The sequence below is a fragment of the Gymnogyps californianus genome, chromosome 2 (genome assembly GCF_018139145.2).
Source record: "Gymnogyps californianus isolate 813 chromosome 2, ASM1813914v2, whole genome shotgun sequence".
Taxonomy (NCBI): Eukaryota; Metazoa; Chordata; class Aves; order Accipitriformes; family Cathartidae; genus Gymnogyps; species Gymnogyps californianus.
In genome coordinates this window covers 93,020,499-93,034,147 of record NC_059472.1, presented here as the reverse complement: position 1 = coordinate 93,034,147, position 13,649 = coordinate 93,020,499, and the positions used below count along the sequence as shown (strand labels likewise).

Sequence of the window (13,649 nt, the reverse complement as noted above, 5' to 3'; positions counted from 1 at the left end):
CTGATCTTGAGCGACAAATGAAGCCAGTAGATTGCAAATGTCTGGTTGAATAGGGGTTTTTCTTTTGTTTCGTTTGATCATTGCTTATTTTTACAGTAGCACCTAGAAGTCTGAGTTGAGTCTTTTTGCACCAGGTGCTGTATTCCTGCAGCAGAAGAAATTCTTCCTGCATTAACATGCTCCTACATTGAATTACATTGCAGTGCGTGGCTGCCTTCTCAGCAATGATCTCCTCTTGCCCCCTCCTGTTTCCCCTAGGCTGACTGGTTACGGCATACATCACTGTTTTGCAAAAAGCATGATGGGGCACGAAGCAAAGATGGCGATTACGCACAACTTCTATGCAGACTACTACACCATGGCTGGGATTGCGCTGGCATCCTGCCTGGCCATGTGCCCAGTGGTCGGGTTTCTGGGGAGGAGAGGAGGACTCCTGCTTTTCATGATCCTCACAGCTCTGGCATCACTTCTGCAGCTGGGCCTTCTCAACTGTAAGTTGGAGACAAGAGCTTTTCAGGACCACACGAGTTTGACGTGCAAATAAGGGACCAGGAAATATTAGCATTTCCTTTGCCTTTCTCAGATTTGACATGCCGTACACCTGCTTAGTTTAAGACGCTGAATTCATTTGAAGGATTCCCCAAACACTTATTGTCTTAGGTTCATTAACAAAAGCCATTGAGTTCTGAATGAGTCCCTGTGGTAAAGCACGTTAAGCATTGGGGCTGCTTCTAGGGCTGTCACTTAAAAACAAACAAACAAAAAACACTTTTAATTTTATTTCAGTGAAATACCCTCTGGGGAAAGAGCTGGGTAGGGGTTGGGAAGGGAAAACTTTCCCACTTGAGTCTGCTTCTCAAATGGCCTCTAAAGCAAACAGAACTTAAAGCAGTAGGTGTATGTCCTCTGCCTGCTTTTGAGCATCTTGCTACGTGCAAGTAATATACGGGTAGCATGGAAATATGCAGCTGAAAAACCCTACTTTTAACACGGTGAGTACGTATAGTCCGTGTGAACATATGCACATGATTTTGTGAGGTGACACAGCTTTTCAAATGGGTTGTTCCTGCCAAAAGCAAGAGTGTCCCACCTCCTCCTTTGCAGGCAGTGACCTTTCTCTGGCCCTTTTGAGCTGCTTCAGCTATTAAAACTGCTACAGAAATATTCCCTTTCCTTTTTGTATTTTATTTCCTTGTCTTAATTTTCTGTTGGTTGAGAAAGTTGAACTTGATGGATCAGAGAGGTGTTGAAGCAGAGGGAAGGTGAGATGTGCTTTGCCACTCTCACAGTTGCCAACCGTTAGACCCCTGTCCCATGAAACCTCACCCCAAGGAAGGGGGAAGAGGGTTGAGACAGGCTTTGGACAAACGGGCTATGAGACAAACACCGGTTGTTGCTGTTTTTCATTTCTAAGTTTAGAAATAATTAAGGGCTTTAATGAGAGAGAGTTTTTTGCATTGAGGATGGAAAGATTTCACATTCCTGCATGCTGAAGGCAGCCCCGAGCCAGCAAGAGTTGTTCATATTTACAGACTGTGTTTCCTGAAAGCCTTTACTAAGTTAACCTTTAGTGAACATGCGATTTGTAGGAGTGTAGGAGGGAAACAGGGAACCTCTTTCATGAGATGGAGGAAACTCCAGAATCGTGTGTGTTTGCTCCCAGCTTGGCACAGATGTTTACGTTCCCTTTGAGCACACATTTACCATGTCCAGCTGTCCCAGCTGAGAGTGGGAGAAGCCCCCAGCCCCATCTCATCCTCAGCCTGTTGATGAATGTGACCATTCCCATGCAGATGCACACTGCATGTGTGTGCATGACCTCCCGAAACTCCATTTTCTTGTGGTGGTGTCCATCAGGGTCTGTCTACACTAGATTAGTCTAATTTTTTTTTTAAGGACATTAGATATTTGTTGAGGCTGTTGAGGTAATAAACATGCAATTGCTTAGTGGAAAGAAAATATGCCAGAACCATGAAAGTCTGCTCCAGAGCCATGACAATCTGGTTGCAGTTTTTCAACAAAAAGGGTGAGGGAGGTGGGGAGGAACACCCTGTAGGAATCATTACAACCTTTTCCATAATGGGTTTAGGTGGTTTTGTGAGCGAAGTTGCTAAAACAAAGAGCAGCCGTGGGCTCTAGGTGCTTGCTGCTGCGTTGGCACCTAGACTTCTCTCAGTGCTGTGTGCCCGTCAGCCTTCCCCCCTCTGCCATCACCCCTTTCTTTGTGAGAAGAGGAGGTGTCCTGGATTTGGCTGGGACAGAGTGCTTAGTTGCTGGCTGGGGTTAAACCACGACAGGAGGGAAGTGGTTTCTCCCCTTGCTATACACCATGCCCCCCTTCTTCCTCAGAAGAGCTAGACAGTGTTTGGAGAGAAGTAGTGACCCTGCTGATTATGAAGTCTGTTACAGCCTCCTGCGTGTTTTAGCTTAGCATAATTTGGATGTAATTAGCAAATGAAATCAGAATTTGAGAAGGATGGTGAGAGAGGGAGAGGGGTATTCTCCATCAGCAGCAAACCCACAGCGGACCTTGAGGCTTGCCATGTTCGGCCCTTCCTCCGGACCTCCGGGTGTCACCTGGGATGTCGCAGGAGCTTGGTGGGAGATCATCAGCAGAGCTGTGCCCAGCTCGTGCTGCTGCTCTTCCCCTTGCTGCCCAGTACTGCCGTGTGCTCTTTTGCAGTTAGGACACATGGCAGCTGGTGGCTAGCATGACACATGGACCACCAGCTCAGGGTTTTGGCGAGGAATAGGTCTCCCACCAGTGTGATGGCGCTGATGCCCAGAGTTTTGTTCTCTAACTAAAGCCTCTGTTGGCTATTCCCTCGGGGCTGCAGCACGAGGCAGTTTCTCTTCTCCCCCTTCGTTAACAACAAAGAAGCCTTTGTGTTAATCCCAGTGGTAATTCTGGGGCTCTTAAAAATGCTTTACTGCTGCATTTGTTATCACTGTCTCATTAGCATGCTGTCCTCCAGCTGAAAGGGGCCTGGAAACGGCATGTCCGTTCTGGTGGCCACAGGAAGATGTGCAGTCGTGGCATGGGAAAGGAGAAGTGTATGGGGGGGGCGAGGCTGCCATGTGGGTTTTACCTTTTTTTTTTTTTACTTTTCCTTTGGACAAATAAATATGTAACAACAGCATGTTCTTGTTTTCTCTCCTTTTCTCTCTTATTTTTATCTTACTCGAACCTCTGTGGTCTTGGATCCAGTGATCGGAAAATACAGTCAACTTCCAGACTCAGGTATGGTTTACAGACAAGTCTGCATCATGCAGGAAGCACTCCCCTGGGAGCGGGTAGATCCAAAAGGCCAGGACCAAAGCACCCAGAGTGGAGATGCCGCTGCAGAGGGGTGCAGGAGGAAAGCCCACTTCTACAAAGTGCCTTGGGACCCTGCTCGTAGGCAGGCCTGTTTGTTTATATGCAGTCTCTTGGTGTAGCATCCCCTCCACATAGTCTGACTTGCCTCTGCATGTCAAGAGAGGGTGCCGAGGTGCCCCAAGGTTTATTTTTAGATATGGGGCAAGACTTTCTCAGAAAGTCTCCTTCTCAGAAGCAACATTCCCAGTTTGGTCTTTTCTGGAAATATCTGAGATGCCAAAGTCCCTTCTGATAAGGGGACTTAGGCACCTTAGAAAATACTTCCCTGTGCACCTTATCCCAGCCTGAAGTACTGTAATAGCAATGTAGTGACAGGCTGCACGGGAACAAAACCTACACTTCTGTACTTGATTTAACAGACCTGTCCTTGCCCGGCTTTTCCAAGGTCTCTTCTGCTGAGCAGTCATGATTCTCTGCGGGGTCAGTGGTGCAGCCTCACCCACTATGCAAGAGTTGCCAGGGAGCCTCAGAGACCTGTAGTTTGCAAGGTGCCACGCTCATGTCCTTATCTGCTGGCAGTATTTGCTCTCTCCCCCAGACTTGAGGCGCATTGCGGAAAGGGCTTAGCCCTGAGCAGGCTGTAGTGCGTTTTGGAAATTGTAACCTAAGAGCTCCCAAAAACCTTTTGCTCTCTTGAGAGCTGATATATTCAGCAAGAACAAAAGCAGGTGTTACTTTTCGTTGGATCCAACCCAGAGAGTGCACCTGCTTGGGACTGCACGCTAGTGAGCAGCCCTTTCTCCGGGCAAATCTTGGGACTCGGCTGGAGGAAGATGGGGGGCGTTGGCTGCAAAGCTCCAGTCCTTTCCCCAGTGCTCCTGACAGGCACAATGTGTTCCCCTCGTATGGCACAATAGTCTGTGAACACCATGGCCTCCTTGCTGGCCAGGACAGACCACGTGAGCTTGTACAACCCTGGATCAGATATCCCGCCCCTGCCTGCAGAAGGTGGCGAGCGGGGATCAAGCAAGGAATGCATTGTCATCGTGGCCAGGAGACAGTTTTCTTCAGCTTTGTTTAGATTTACTGAGGTTTCTCCCTGTGCTTGATAGACACTGTTCGCTCCCAGAAACCTTGCTGCCATCCAGCCATGAAATGATTGAGCAAACAGCCTTGCTGGACATGGTGACTTAGGGGAGTGCTTCATCGTCCTTGGCATCAGCTTTTCTCGCCCAGAGTTGTCAGGCGAAGGCTGTCAAGCTGGGGGTTACAACAGAGTTTGCAGACTGATCACGTGCAGGGGCTTAGCACAGAGATGGGAGCACTTCTATTTCTTTCGCCTCTTGTCCTGCAAGCCTCTCCAGTGCCTAAGCCACCGAGCTGTACCAGATGTTTGGCAGCTTGATGAACGCTGCCTGCCTCCGCTTGTCTGTCAAATGTGGGAGGGAAGTAGCTGGTGCCTAAAACACTACCCAAAGATGTGGTTTTTTTCTTGGGTTTTACCTTTTTGTGGTAGCTGGGCATAAATAATTCAGAGATCACTGCCATTTTTTGCATGACGTAATTATTTTTTTCACATATGTTTGTGTCTCGGGTGCTTGGGGTATAAATACCGGTTTTAAATTAGTATTACAAAAATGACTCCAATTCTTGTCTAGGGAGAATGAGTAACATAAACCTGTTTTCTTGTTTTCTACCTTGGAAGTTTGGCCTCATTCTCATTTTTTATGAACACACTTGTCTTGGCAGGTATGAGTGACAGCGTCAAAGACAAATTCTCTACCGCGTTTTCCATCGTGGGTATGTTTTCTTCGCATGCCGTTGGAAGCCTCAGCGTGTTCTTTTGTGCTGAAATCACACCCACAGTAATCAGGTGAGACATTGGAGCCCCCCTCTTCAAAGGATGGGGACAAAATTATCCTCATTTCATTGATAACTGGCTGTGTAACTTAACACATTGTATGGGGGGGGAAATCCCCCATAATTGGAGACCTTGCAGCAATTTTTGGGCCGTTCTTTAATTTAATGTTGCTGCAGTCAGTCTGCCTAAGTAAATGCCTGTCTGTAGACAGAGAGGCTTTGTTTCCGATGGCTCCACCTTGTGTCCCATCGTGGTGATTATCAGCAGGCCAGGCATCATGGCATCATACGCATTGCATTTGTTTGCAGTGCAGTACGGTCTTAAATACTTAGCTGAACCAGATCGTGTGGTTGAACCATGTTATTGCTTCACTTATTCTGCTGGATTTGTACAAGCAGTCACCATGTGAGTCTACGGCTTGATATTAAAAGAGAAATTTCACAAGTGTACAGAGGAGGACATAGGTGCAGACTATCCCTGCCTCCATAGGGCAGGTTAATCAGGCCAGCTATAGGGGTGCTTCAGTGGAAAAGAGGTGTTGCAACATGCGGTGTTAAATGCTTTTAGTGCATATAGGTGCTCTGCAAGTCTGCCTCTCCTACAGCAGCACCAATGTGAGTGGTCTGCCTTTATTGCAGATAAAGTAATCTTTCTCTTTGTACCCAGATCTATCTTAGCAGAGGCTCGAAGTTTTTTCTAAAGAGGAGCACTTTCATCCAGGGCGATAGTAGAAATCAGGCAGATGATCTTTGCTGGAGAGCTTCCCATAAAATGTCTTTGTATAGTCAGATTTTTGTACCATTTTATGTATTCACTGTTGTCCTTTACAGCACAAAGGTTATGCTTTTGTGTTGTGGATTATGCTTTCAGCAATGCCACAGCAATTCAGGAGTCCATCCTGACTCCACTGAATTTCCCAGGAATGTAGGTCATATGGGTGGGAGGGAGAGATGGTGGAGGGAAGAGGATACTCTTTTTTTTCTTTTTTTCTCCAAATTATATGCCTTTTCAATAACTTTGCAAAAGTATTATAGCAAAACTGTCAGCTGAGTAGCCAGAGTCTCCTTGATCCATGGCCTTTTCTTCCAAGCTATCTGACTTTGTGAATGTATTTTACAGATAACATTATTTCCACAGGGAAAGGCGGTGTGAGTGGTGAGGAGATTATACAGCCACCTGAAACACTAACAGCTATTTACTTATGTGCCTATCAGTCAGTTTGGTGGTTTTATGCCTCTTTAATTTTGTGCTTGTCTCTGTTTGAAAGACGTATAGATAAGGAATTGGCCATGTCAACCAGAAGAGAATCTGCCAAGTAGGGTCAGATGCGCAGTGTGAACTTAGCAAGCTTTTTTCCTTAAATCACTTACGTTGCTACAGGGAAGGGGACAAAATCCTGGCTGGGAGCCGAAATTCTGCTTCCCCTGATTCTGCTGGGTGACACCAGGCGAGTGACAATAGCTGGATATGCCTCAGGGTCCCTTTTTATTAATGGGGATGATGACACTCTGCAGTGCTTTGCGGTCCTACCACCGTGAAGCTCTTGATAAGATCCACTCAGGGCTGTAATTAGGAGGTGGAGCTCAGGACGGTGCATAAACCTGTCTCAGGCAGAGGTCTGGTTAAGCTGCCTCATGTCTTGTGTTTCGGTGGGATCTGGCTGCTCCCTCATAACCTGTTCTCCAAAATACTGCCTCAGGTGGCCTTCAGTGTTTCAGACCATCTTAATATGCTTTTGGTTGACTCTCAAGGAACCTTAAGGAAAAAGGAGGCAGAGAGCGCGCTGGGGCTGTCTCTGGGGTTTCCCTAATCAAATCCTTTACCTGTAATCCCCCATCCCTGAGGGAGGAAAACAGCACTGCCATTAGCGAGGTAGCGGTGGCATGATAGCGAAGCCGTAGCGCCCATCCATCTCTACTGCTGTGGTGTTGAGATGAACAGTTACAGCAGTGTAGGAGGAAAACAGCCATCTTTGATGCCAAGAGGTGCCACCTGCTCCAGAAACACAAAGGTCCCACACTGTCACATGGCACAGAGGAGTCCTTCGTACCCTTGCACTGCACGCCGGTCTCCTGGCGCTAGGTAGGAGGGCTTCACCAGGCCCTCCCATTCCTTGTCCCGGGGGCTTCAGTACGGAGTGCCTTCCAAATGCTGAAATTAAGCACTAAGTGGCGCCGATAATCCATCTCTAATAATCATGATGGGAACACCACTGCAGTCTGCACGGCTACTAAATAGGAATAGGCTGAGGAAAGCATGGCATGTCCTCTCCCTGTCCTCTGCATGCTCAGGTACTGCCAAGTGGAAGAGAGACCTGTTTTTTCCTCTCTGTATCCTGCTTTTGCACCCACCCGGCCAAAGAAATGAAGAGTGGGCAGCGATGGCCGAATTAGGAGCTTTAGCCATCAATAGCTGTCTCAAGCCAAATTTCCAGTGGTGTACAGTGCTGTTTACTGGGACCTGAACCAGGCCTGGCTTTTCAAAGCTGGTGCCTTGCCCCATGAGGCCAAGGGCTTCCTGGTGTGTTACTGAAGCTCTGGCCTAGGACTGAGCACACAACAGGGTTGCTTATGTACAGGAAAGGCAGGGAAAAACCGTGGAGGTTTTCAGGGACTGACCTCAAGAAGTGGCTGAGCTGACTGGACAAAGACCTAAAAACCTGGTCTGAATTCAGTGTTGACCTTTCTTTGTGCAGGAGGCTGGTGTAGGTGCTCTCCCAGTGTCTCCTCCAGCCTGAGTAGCTTTCTGGCTCTTTCGTACTCCGAGCCATGCCGTGTGTCGACCCATTTCCTCAAGACAGACAAATGGCCATCTGAAGACAGGATTAACATTTCTCTGCTCCCCTGAGTGAGAAATGGCAAGTCCCCTTTCTTAGGTTTAGCCTGGTTCGAGCAAAGAATATCAGCGAGGATGTTTTGCTGCTCTCTGAAAAAACACTGCGGTGGGGAGCGAGGAAATTCTCCCCTATGAACAGGGAGGCCCTTTCTGAGGACAAAATTTTGGACCAAGGTCCCCTTGTGATTTGCCCATGTCAGGACTGTAAGCCTCACGCAAACCATGCTGCCTCACTGCTGCTGGGCAAGCAGGGGTCGGGAAAGCAGCTCTGATCACCCGTGGGGCCATGCCATGGGAAAGCCCCCCATAGCAGCCGCTGCCAGGCGGAGGTGCGAGGGGAGAAGCTGGAGCTCGCCGTGGGTGCCAGCAGCCCTCGCATTCCCTCCCTTGGCTCTGCTCTGGACCTTGGAGCATGTTTTAAGTACAGACACTGGCCCCATGCCGTGGGAGACCTCGTACTGAGGAGGAGCGGTGCCCCAAAACGCCCTGAATGTTTTTGGTTTCCACCTGCTGCTACACGGTGCCTGCAAAAACAGTGTGAATTATGAGGGTGCTGCCTCTCTTGCCCTATACCCGTTTTCCTGATGTGCACGTGGACAACAAAAAATTCCTGACAGTGTTTTCAATTTCCTTGGGGTTTTTTTTTCCATTTTCATATTTGCAGTATAGCCAAACATTACAAAAAATCTTCTAGGACGCATACCAAAATGTATTTTCAGGCCTTCTTCTGCCAGGTTTTGATGGCGCTGGATAAAGTAATGCCTGCTCTAATTACTGACGTCATATGGAAAACTTTTTTTTCCCCTCCAAATCTGAAGCCCCTTGACCCTTAATGACAGAGCTGTCTTTGTTGTTGCCTTTTCCTGTTTCCTTTCAGCTTGCTTGATGTCCTTCTACAGCGGCTTTTAAAACTCACCTCAGGTCCTTCTCAGGGGTTGAGATACAATTTAGCTGTAGCAAACACTGATGTAAATGAGCTGGGCTTTTGTTGCTCCAGAGCCAGCTTGGAGAGTGATTTGCCATGCATTCAGGGCTGGTTGTGTCAATTACTCGTGAGTGTATTAATGAAGTTGCAGGGAGGCCAGTTGCACAATGGCCGCATTCAGCTGGGTTTCTAAACTGTCATCGGAAAGCTGGCAAGTTTTTAATAAGGGCTTTTGCAGTATTTGGGGAAATCACTGTTGTCTGTGAAAGATGCTCTGCCGAGTCTGGAGAATTAGAAGGTACATACATGAATTTTTGATCCAGTCAGTGTCCCAAGAGCATCTTTTGAAACCTGTGCTTGCTGCCCTTTAGCTGTCAAGTAAGCAGCAGTGGATTTTGGAAAGGATTGGGTGAAGATTAGCTTTAACACAGTGGTTGGCTGAATGAATTTGGCATTTGTAGGTTTATAGTGCTGTGATTTCTAGTACGCTCATTAGTCGATGGAACTTTTTTCCAAGTAGTTGATGTAAAGCAGTTCATTTGCCTTCTGCAGTTGTCTTCTGTAAGGTCCGGATATTGTTAATAATTACATCTCTGCCATTGGGCCAGGAACTGAAGCACCTGAGCCTGTCTGATCACCAGAGGGTTTGGGAATAGATGGCATCTCCCGGAGGAGTCGCAGGAAGCGTGCTGCCCGGGCAAGCTTGGTGCAGGAGTGGGGAGCAGGGTGCCAGCGATTAAGCTCATGGGGAGTCCTCCCTCTGCGGGCAGCAGGGACTTTGGAAAAAGAAGGACAAGCTGCTGCTCTCAGAGACTTTGCTAAAACGAGTCACTTGAGGGTGACGCTCCGCTGGCCGGAGACCTCGGTCGTGCCGTGGCAGGAGGAGGGAATGGTCTGCCCCAGAGAAGCGCCTGCGGTGCCGCTTCTGTGCGGGGTCACCCAGCAGAGACAGGCCCTGGGAGTGCGAGCTGTGCCTCAAAATGAGGTGGGCGTGCGCATGTGGCCGGAGGTGTGCCAGGCCTGCCTGCTCCAGGACCTGGAGAGACATCAATGAGCAAGACAAGGAATTGCAAGAGAGGTTGCTTGCATAGCCGAGCATCAGGAGAGAGCACTGAATTTGGCTTGCACAAGTGACTTCCGTGCTTGTGACTGGAGGAAGATGAACTTATTTTCACACTTTTTTTTTTTTTAAGCTTTAATGTGTCTTCACTCTTTTTTGGTGTGCATGCATGTATGATCTCAATACACAAGCACATTGCATTTAATAAATAAGCATTTCTGCCATAAAGAATACTTTACAAAGTTACCTATTTATAATTTAAGCATTTCACCAATGCTAACGTTTTCGTAACCTTTCTGTGATACAAGAATACACAAGAAGAGCAAGAAAGAGTGAAGTGAGGGACCTACCTCAACTTGTACAGTGAGCTAAGAGGAGGTCTCAGAAATGAATCCCAAACTCTTGTTCTCCTATTCTGACCACTAGCTATGTTATCTTTTTTTTTCTGAAATTATGCATTTTATTACAACAGTGCATTGAAAGATTCCAGCCATAACATGTTTTTATGCAGAAAATATTTCAGCACTCAGTGTTTGGTATAATGGATCGAGGCAGTGGCCTGTAAAGTCTAATCTCCTGCCTCCACTGCTGATTGATGCCAGATACTTCAGAGGCAGCCAAAATTGACTTCTGCACCTTCTGCTTCTTGGTGTGTCTTGTCTATGCTGGAGAAAGCTGGCATGCTAAGCAAAATCTGATTTTTCCTCACTGAATATGGGAATACTTGGAAATGGGAATACTTTAGAGGGCTGTCTGCACACTCATATGATAAAGCTCCTCTTCTCCTTATGTGGGGGCAGTTATAAGGGTGTGAAAAGAGACTTAAGTGAGTATAGTTATTTCCCCACGCTGAGGCAAATACGCAGCAATGACCTACAACAGCAGTTGTTGGAGTTACTGGAGTAACTGTGCAGTATGAAAGCTGTGAGCAAACCAGGTTTGCCTTAGAAATTTCGGATGCCCAGGTGCATGCCAGACAGGGGGGTAATCTGGGGGACCCATCAGGGCTGCGGGCTCCTCACCCCAGTGCCGATGGGTCTGCGCTGGCAGGAGCGGGCTGCGGGGCCGGGCTCTCACCTCTGCTGTGTTTGCAGGGGAGGCGGGCTGGGGCTGGTCCTGGCCAGCGCGGGCTTTGGCCGCCTGACCGCCCCCATCATGGAGCTCCACAACCAGAAAGGCTACTTCCTCCACCACGTCATCTTCGCCTGCTGTACGCTCATCTGCATCATCTGCATCCTGCTGCTGCCGGAGAGCAAGAACCAGAACCTGCCCGAGAACATCCCGGACGGGGAACATTACACCCGGCAGCCCCTCCTGCCGCACAAGAAGGGGGAGCAGCCCCTGCTCCTGACAAACTCTGAACTCAAGGATTACTCCGGCCTCCATGACTCGGCAGCTGTGAGCGACGGGATCTCGGAGAACACCACTGCCAACGGGATGAAGTCAATGTAACCGGGTGGATTTTTTTTTCCTTCTTTTTTTGGTTGGGTTTATTTTTTTTTTCCTTCTCCTCTTTCTTTTGTATTTTATTTGATGCTGTTGTGCAGGAGGAGCAGCACTTTGGGCAAAGGTGTTTTGCACAGATTTTACAAACCAGTGATGGAGCAGACACAGACTTGGGGGAATTCAACTCTGCTGCTAAAGCAACTTTTGGCATCTTCAACTATTGTGCAGATTGCTCTTGAATAATTTATGGGGGAAAAGACTCATCTGAGAAAAGACCTGAATGGAGGTAGCCCTTCAGAACTCTTTTTTTCCTGCCATTAAATATGTATATTTATTTTGATTTATTCTCAAGAAGCACTTTATTTCCTTTTCCTTTCATAGATCACAAAAATGAAGCCATCTTATTATAAGAGGTGCAGCCATTCCAAGAAAGAAACCATGGGGGGGGTTGTTTTCTGTTTTGTTTTTGTGTTTCTTTAAAGGAAAGAGGGATCCAATGCAAAGTTGAATTGACTGAAATTTAGACTTGTGCAACATTCTTCTGCCTGTCTAGAAAGTCCAAGCGCCCAGGTTCCCTGCTGTGTTTGTATACACTAAAAAAAGAAAAAAGGGAGAAAAAAAAAAAAAGCAAAACCTGTTGTGACTCAAACTCTGACTGCATTTTAGGCAGCTTATGTTTGTTTTTATAGCCCATGTGCACTTAAAAGTTACTTTCTAAATTAGTACTTTTTTTTTTTTCACCAAATGCAGTGAAGAAAATCCTACCCAAACAAGCTGATTTTTCAATGAGAATCAGCCTTCTGCATTTTAAGAGTCCATTAATCTATTTTAGACAGTTCCCGCTGGTCTTTAATAGTAATGTAGATGATGTAAACGATTTGACCAATGATGCAAAAGTTAGTTTTGCTGAGAATGGCTTTAATTACCAGGAGGCCCAGAATCTCTGATTCACTGCTCCAGAAGAAGAGCATAGACCAGCAGGGACAAAAAGTAAGGAGCATGGGCTACGATCTGTACTTTTATTCCAAAAGGCAGCGCAGCTGGGGTTCCCACTCCTGGGAAATGAGTGTCCTGGCATTGCCTTACCTGTTTTTAGAACCAGGGTTTGGGTTTTCAATTTAAGTGGACAAAATGCTTAAGTGACTATTGGAAAGGAATGAATTGATAGCCTGTGAATAATGACTTACAGTCTGCTGTTGGCTGTTTTGGGGCTTTTAGAGATGTTTTCTGGTTCTGACCCAAGAATATACAGTGAACTCACCCAGATTTCCCCCCCTTCCCCAACTGCTCTCATGGGATTTTCATTCAGGAAAAAAAAAAAGTTTACTTAAATTGGATCGATCCTACTCTAGGCTAAGCAAAGTGAACATCTAGTTTGTCTCCTGTGCAGATGGCACTTTGAGACTGGCCACTTGACTTCTCTCCTCCAGCCCCCAAACCAACTATTTCCTTTGGCCATTGGCTTTTGGTTCTCACTGTGTGAATATCGTGAGGATCTAGTTCAATGCAAGGACTTTGTAAACAAACAGCTTTCTTGCATTGTAGTTAACTTCCCTGCTCTCCCTCCCTCTTCTCCTTTCTCACTCAGGCCATCCATTTGTGATTGCTCGGTAGTGCAGGCGTTCAAACAAACAGAGCAGCAGGATGTCGATGTTGTGTTGAGTGTCCATATGATTGCCACTTTGTTTGATGTACATCTTGCGTTCGTATGCATGGAAAGCGCTGATTTGCACTTTCCTCCTCTACCTTCCCTCCCCCTTCCTCCTTTGCTGTATATATTGTCGATTAACTACTGTACCTAACAATTTCCATCCTCCATTAGGCTGCCGATGTCCTCTTACAGTCCTCAATAAATCAGAGATACGTGCTCCCCGGCGGGCGAGGCAGTAAGTAGTGCAGCCTCAGACGCTGACGAGTGCAAGGGGACAGGCAGACCTGCAGAAGCGACAGAGATTGTTGTGTTCAGAGTAACAATGTTGTCCTAAAGCTGCTAATTTTTGTACAGAGGATGTGGACGTTCGGGTTCTTCTTGAGCCTGGTAAGAAACACTGGACCAGTTGATGGTAGTTTTGCCCAAAGTTAGACTACTGGTTTTTTTTCACCTTTGCTAGACTTGCTGTGACAGCGAGAGCCCGATCTTCCTTACGCTCAAGTTTTATTGTCAAGCTTGAGCGCGGCTGCTTCTCTTTTTGTTCTGCGCTGA

At 47.1% G+C, this 13,649-nt stretch overlaps 1 protein-coding gene across 1 annotated transcript in view; it reads left to right on the top strand.

Moving 5' to 3' along the window:
• Positions 1 to 11,786, top strand: part of SLC22A23 (solute carrier family 22 member 23) — a 114,447-nt gene extending 102,661 nt beyond the window's left edge. The window contains 4 exon segments of the mRNA XM_050891679.1: positions 259 to 491; positions 3,209 to 3,241; positions 5,069 to 5,192; positions 11,095 to 11,786. Coding sequence (XP_050747636.1) covers positions 259 to 491; positions 3,209 to 3,241; positions 5,069 to 5,192; positions 11,095 to 11,452 — 748 coding nt within the window. The 3' untranslated portion in view covers positions 11,453 to 11,786.
• Positions 11,787 to 13,649: the final 1,863 nt, after the last annotated feature.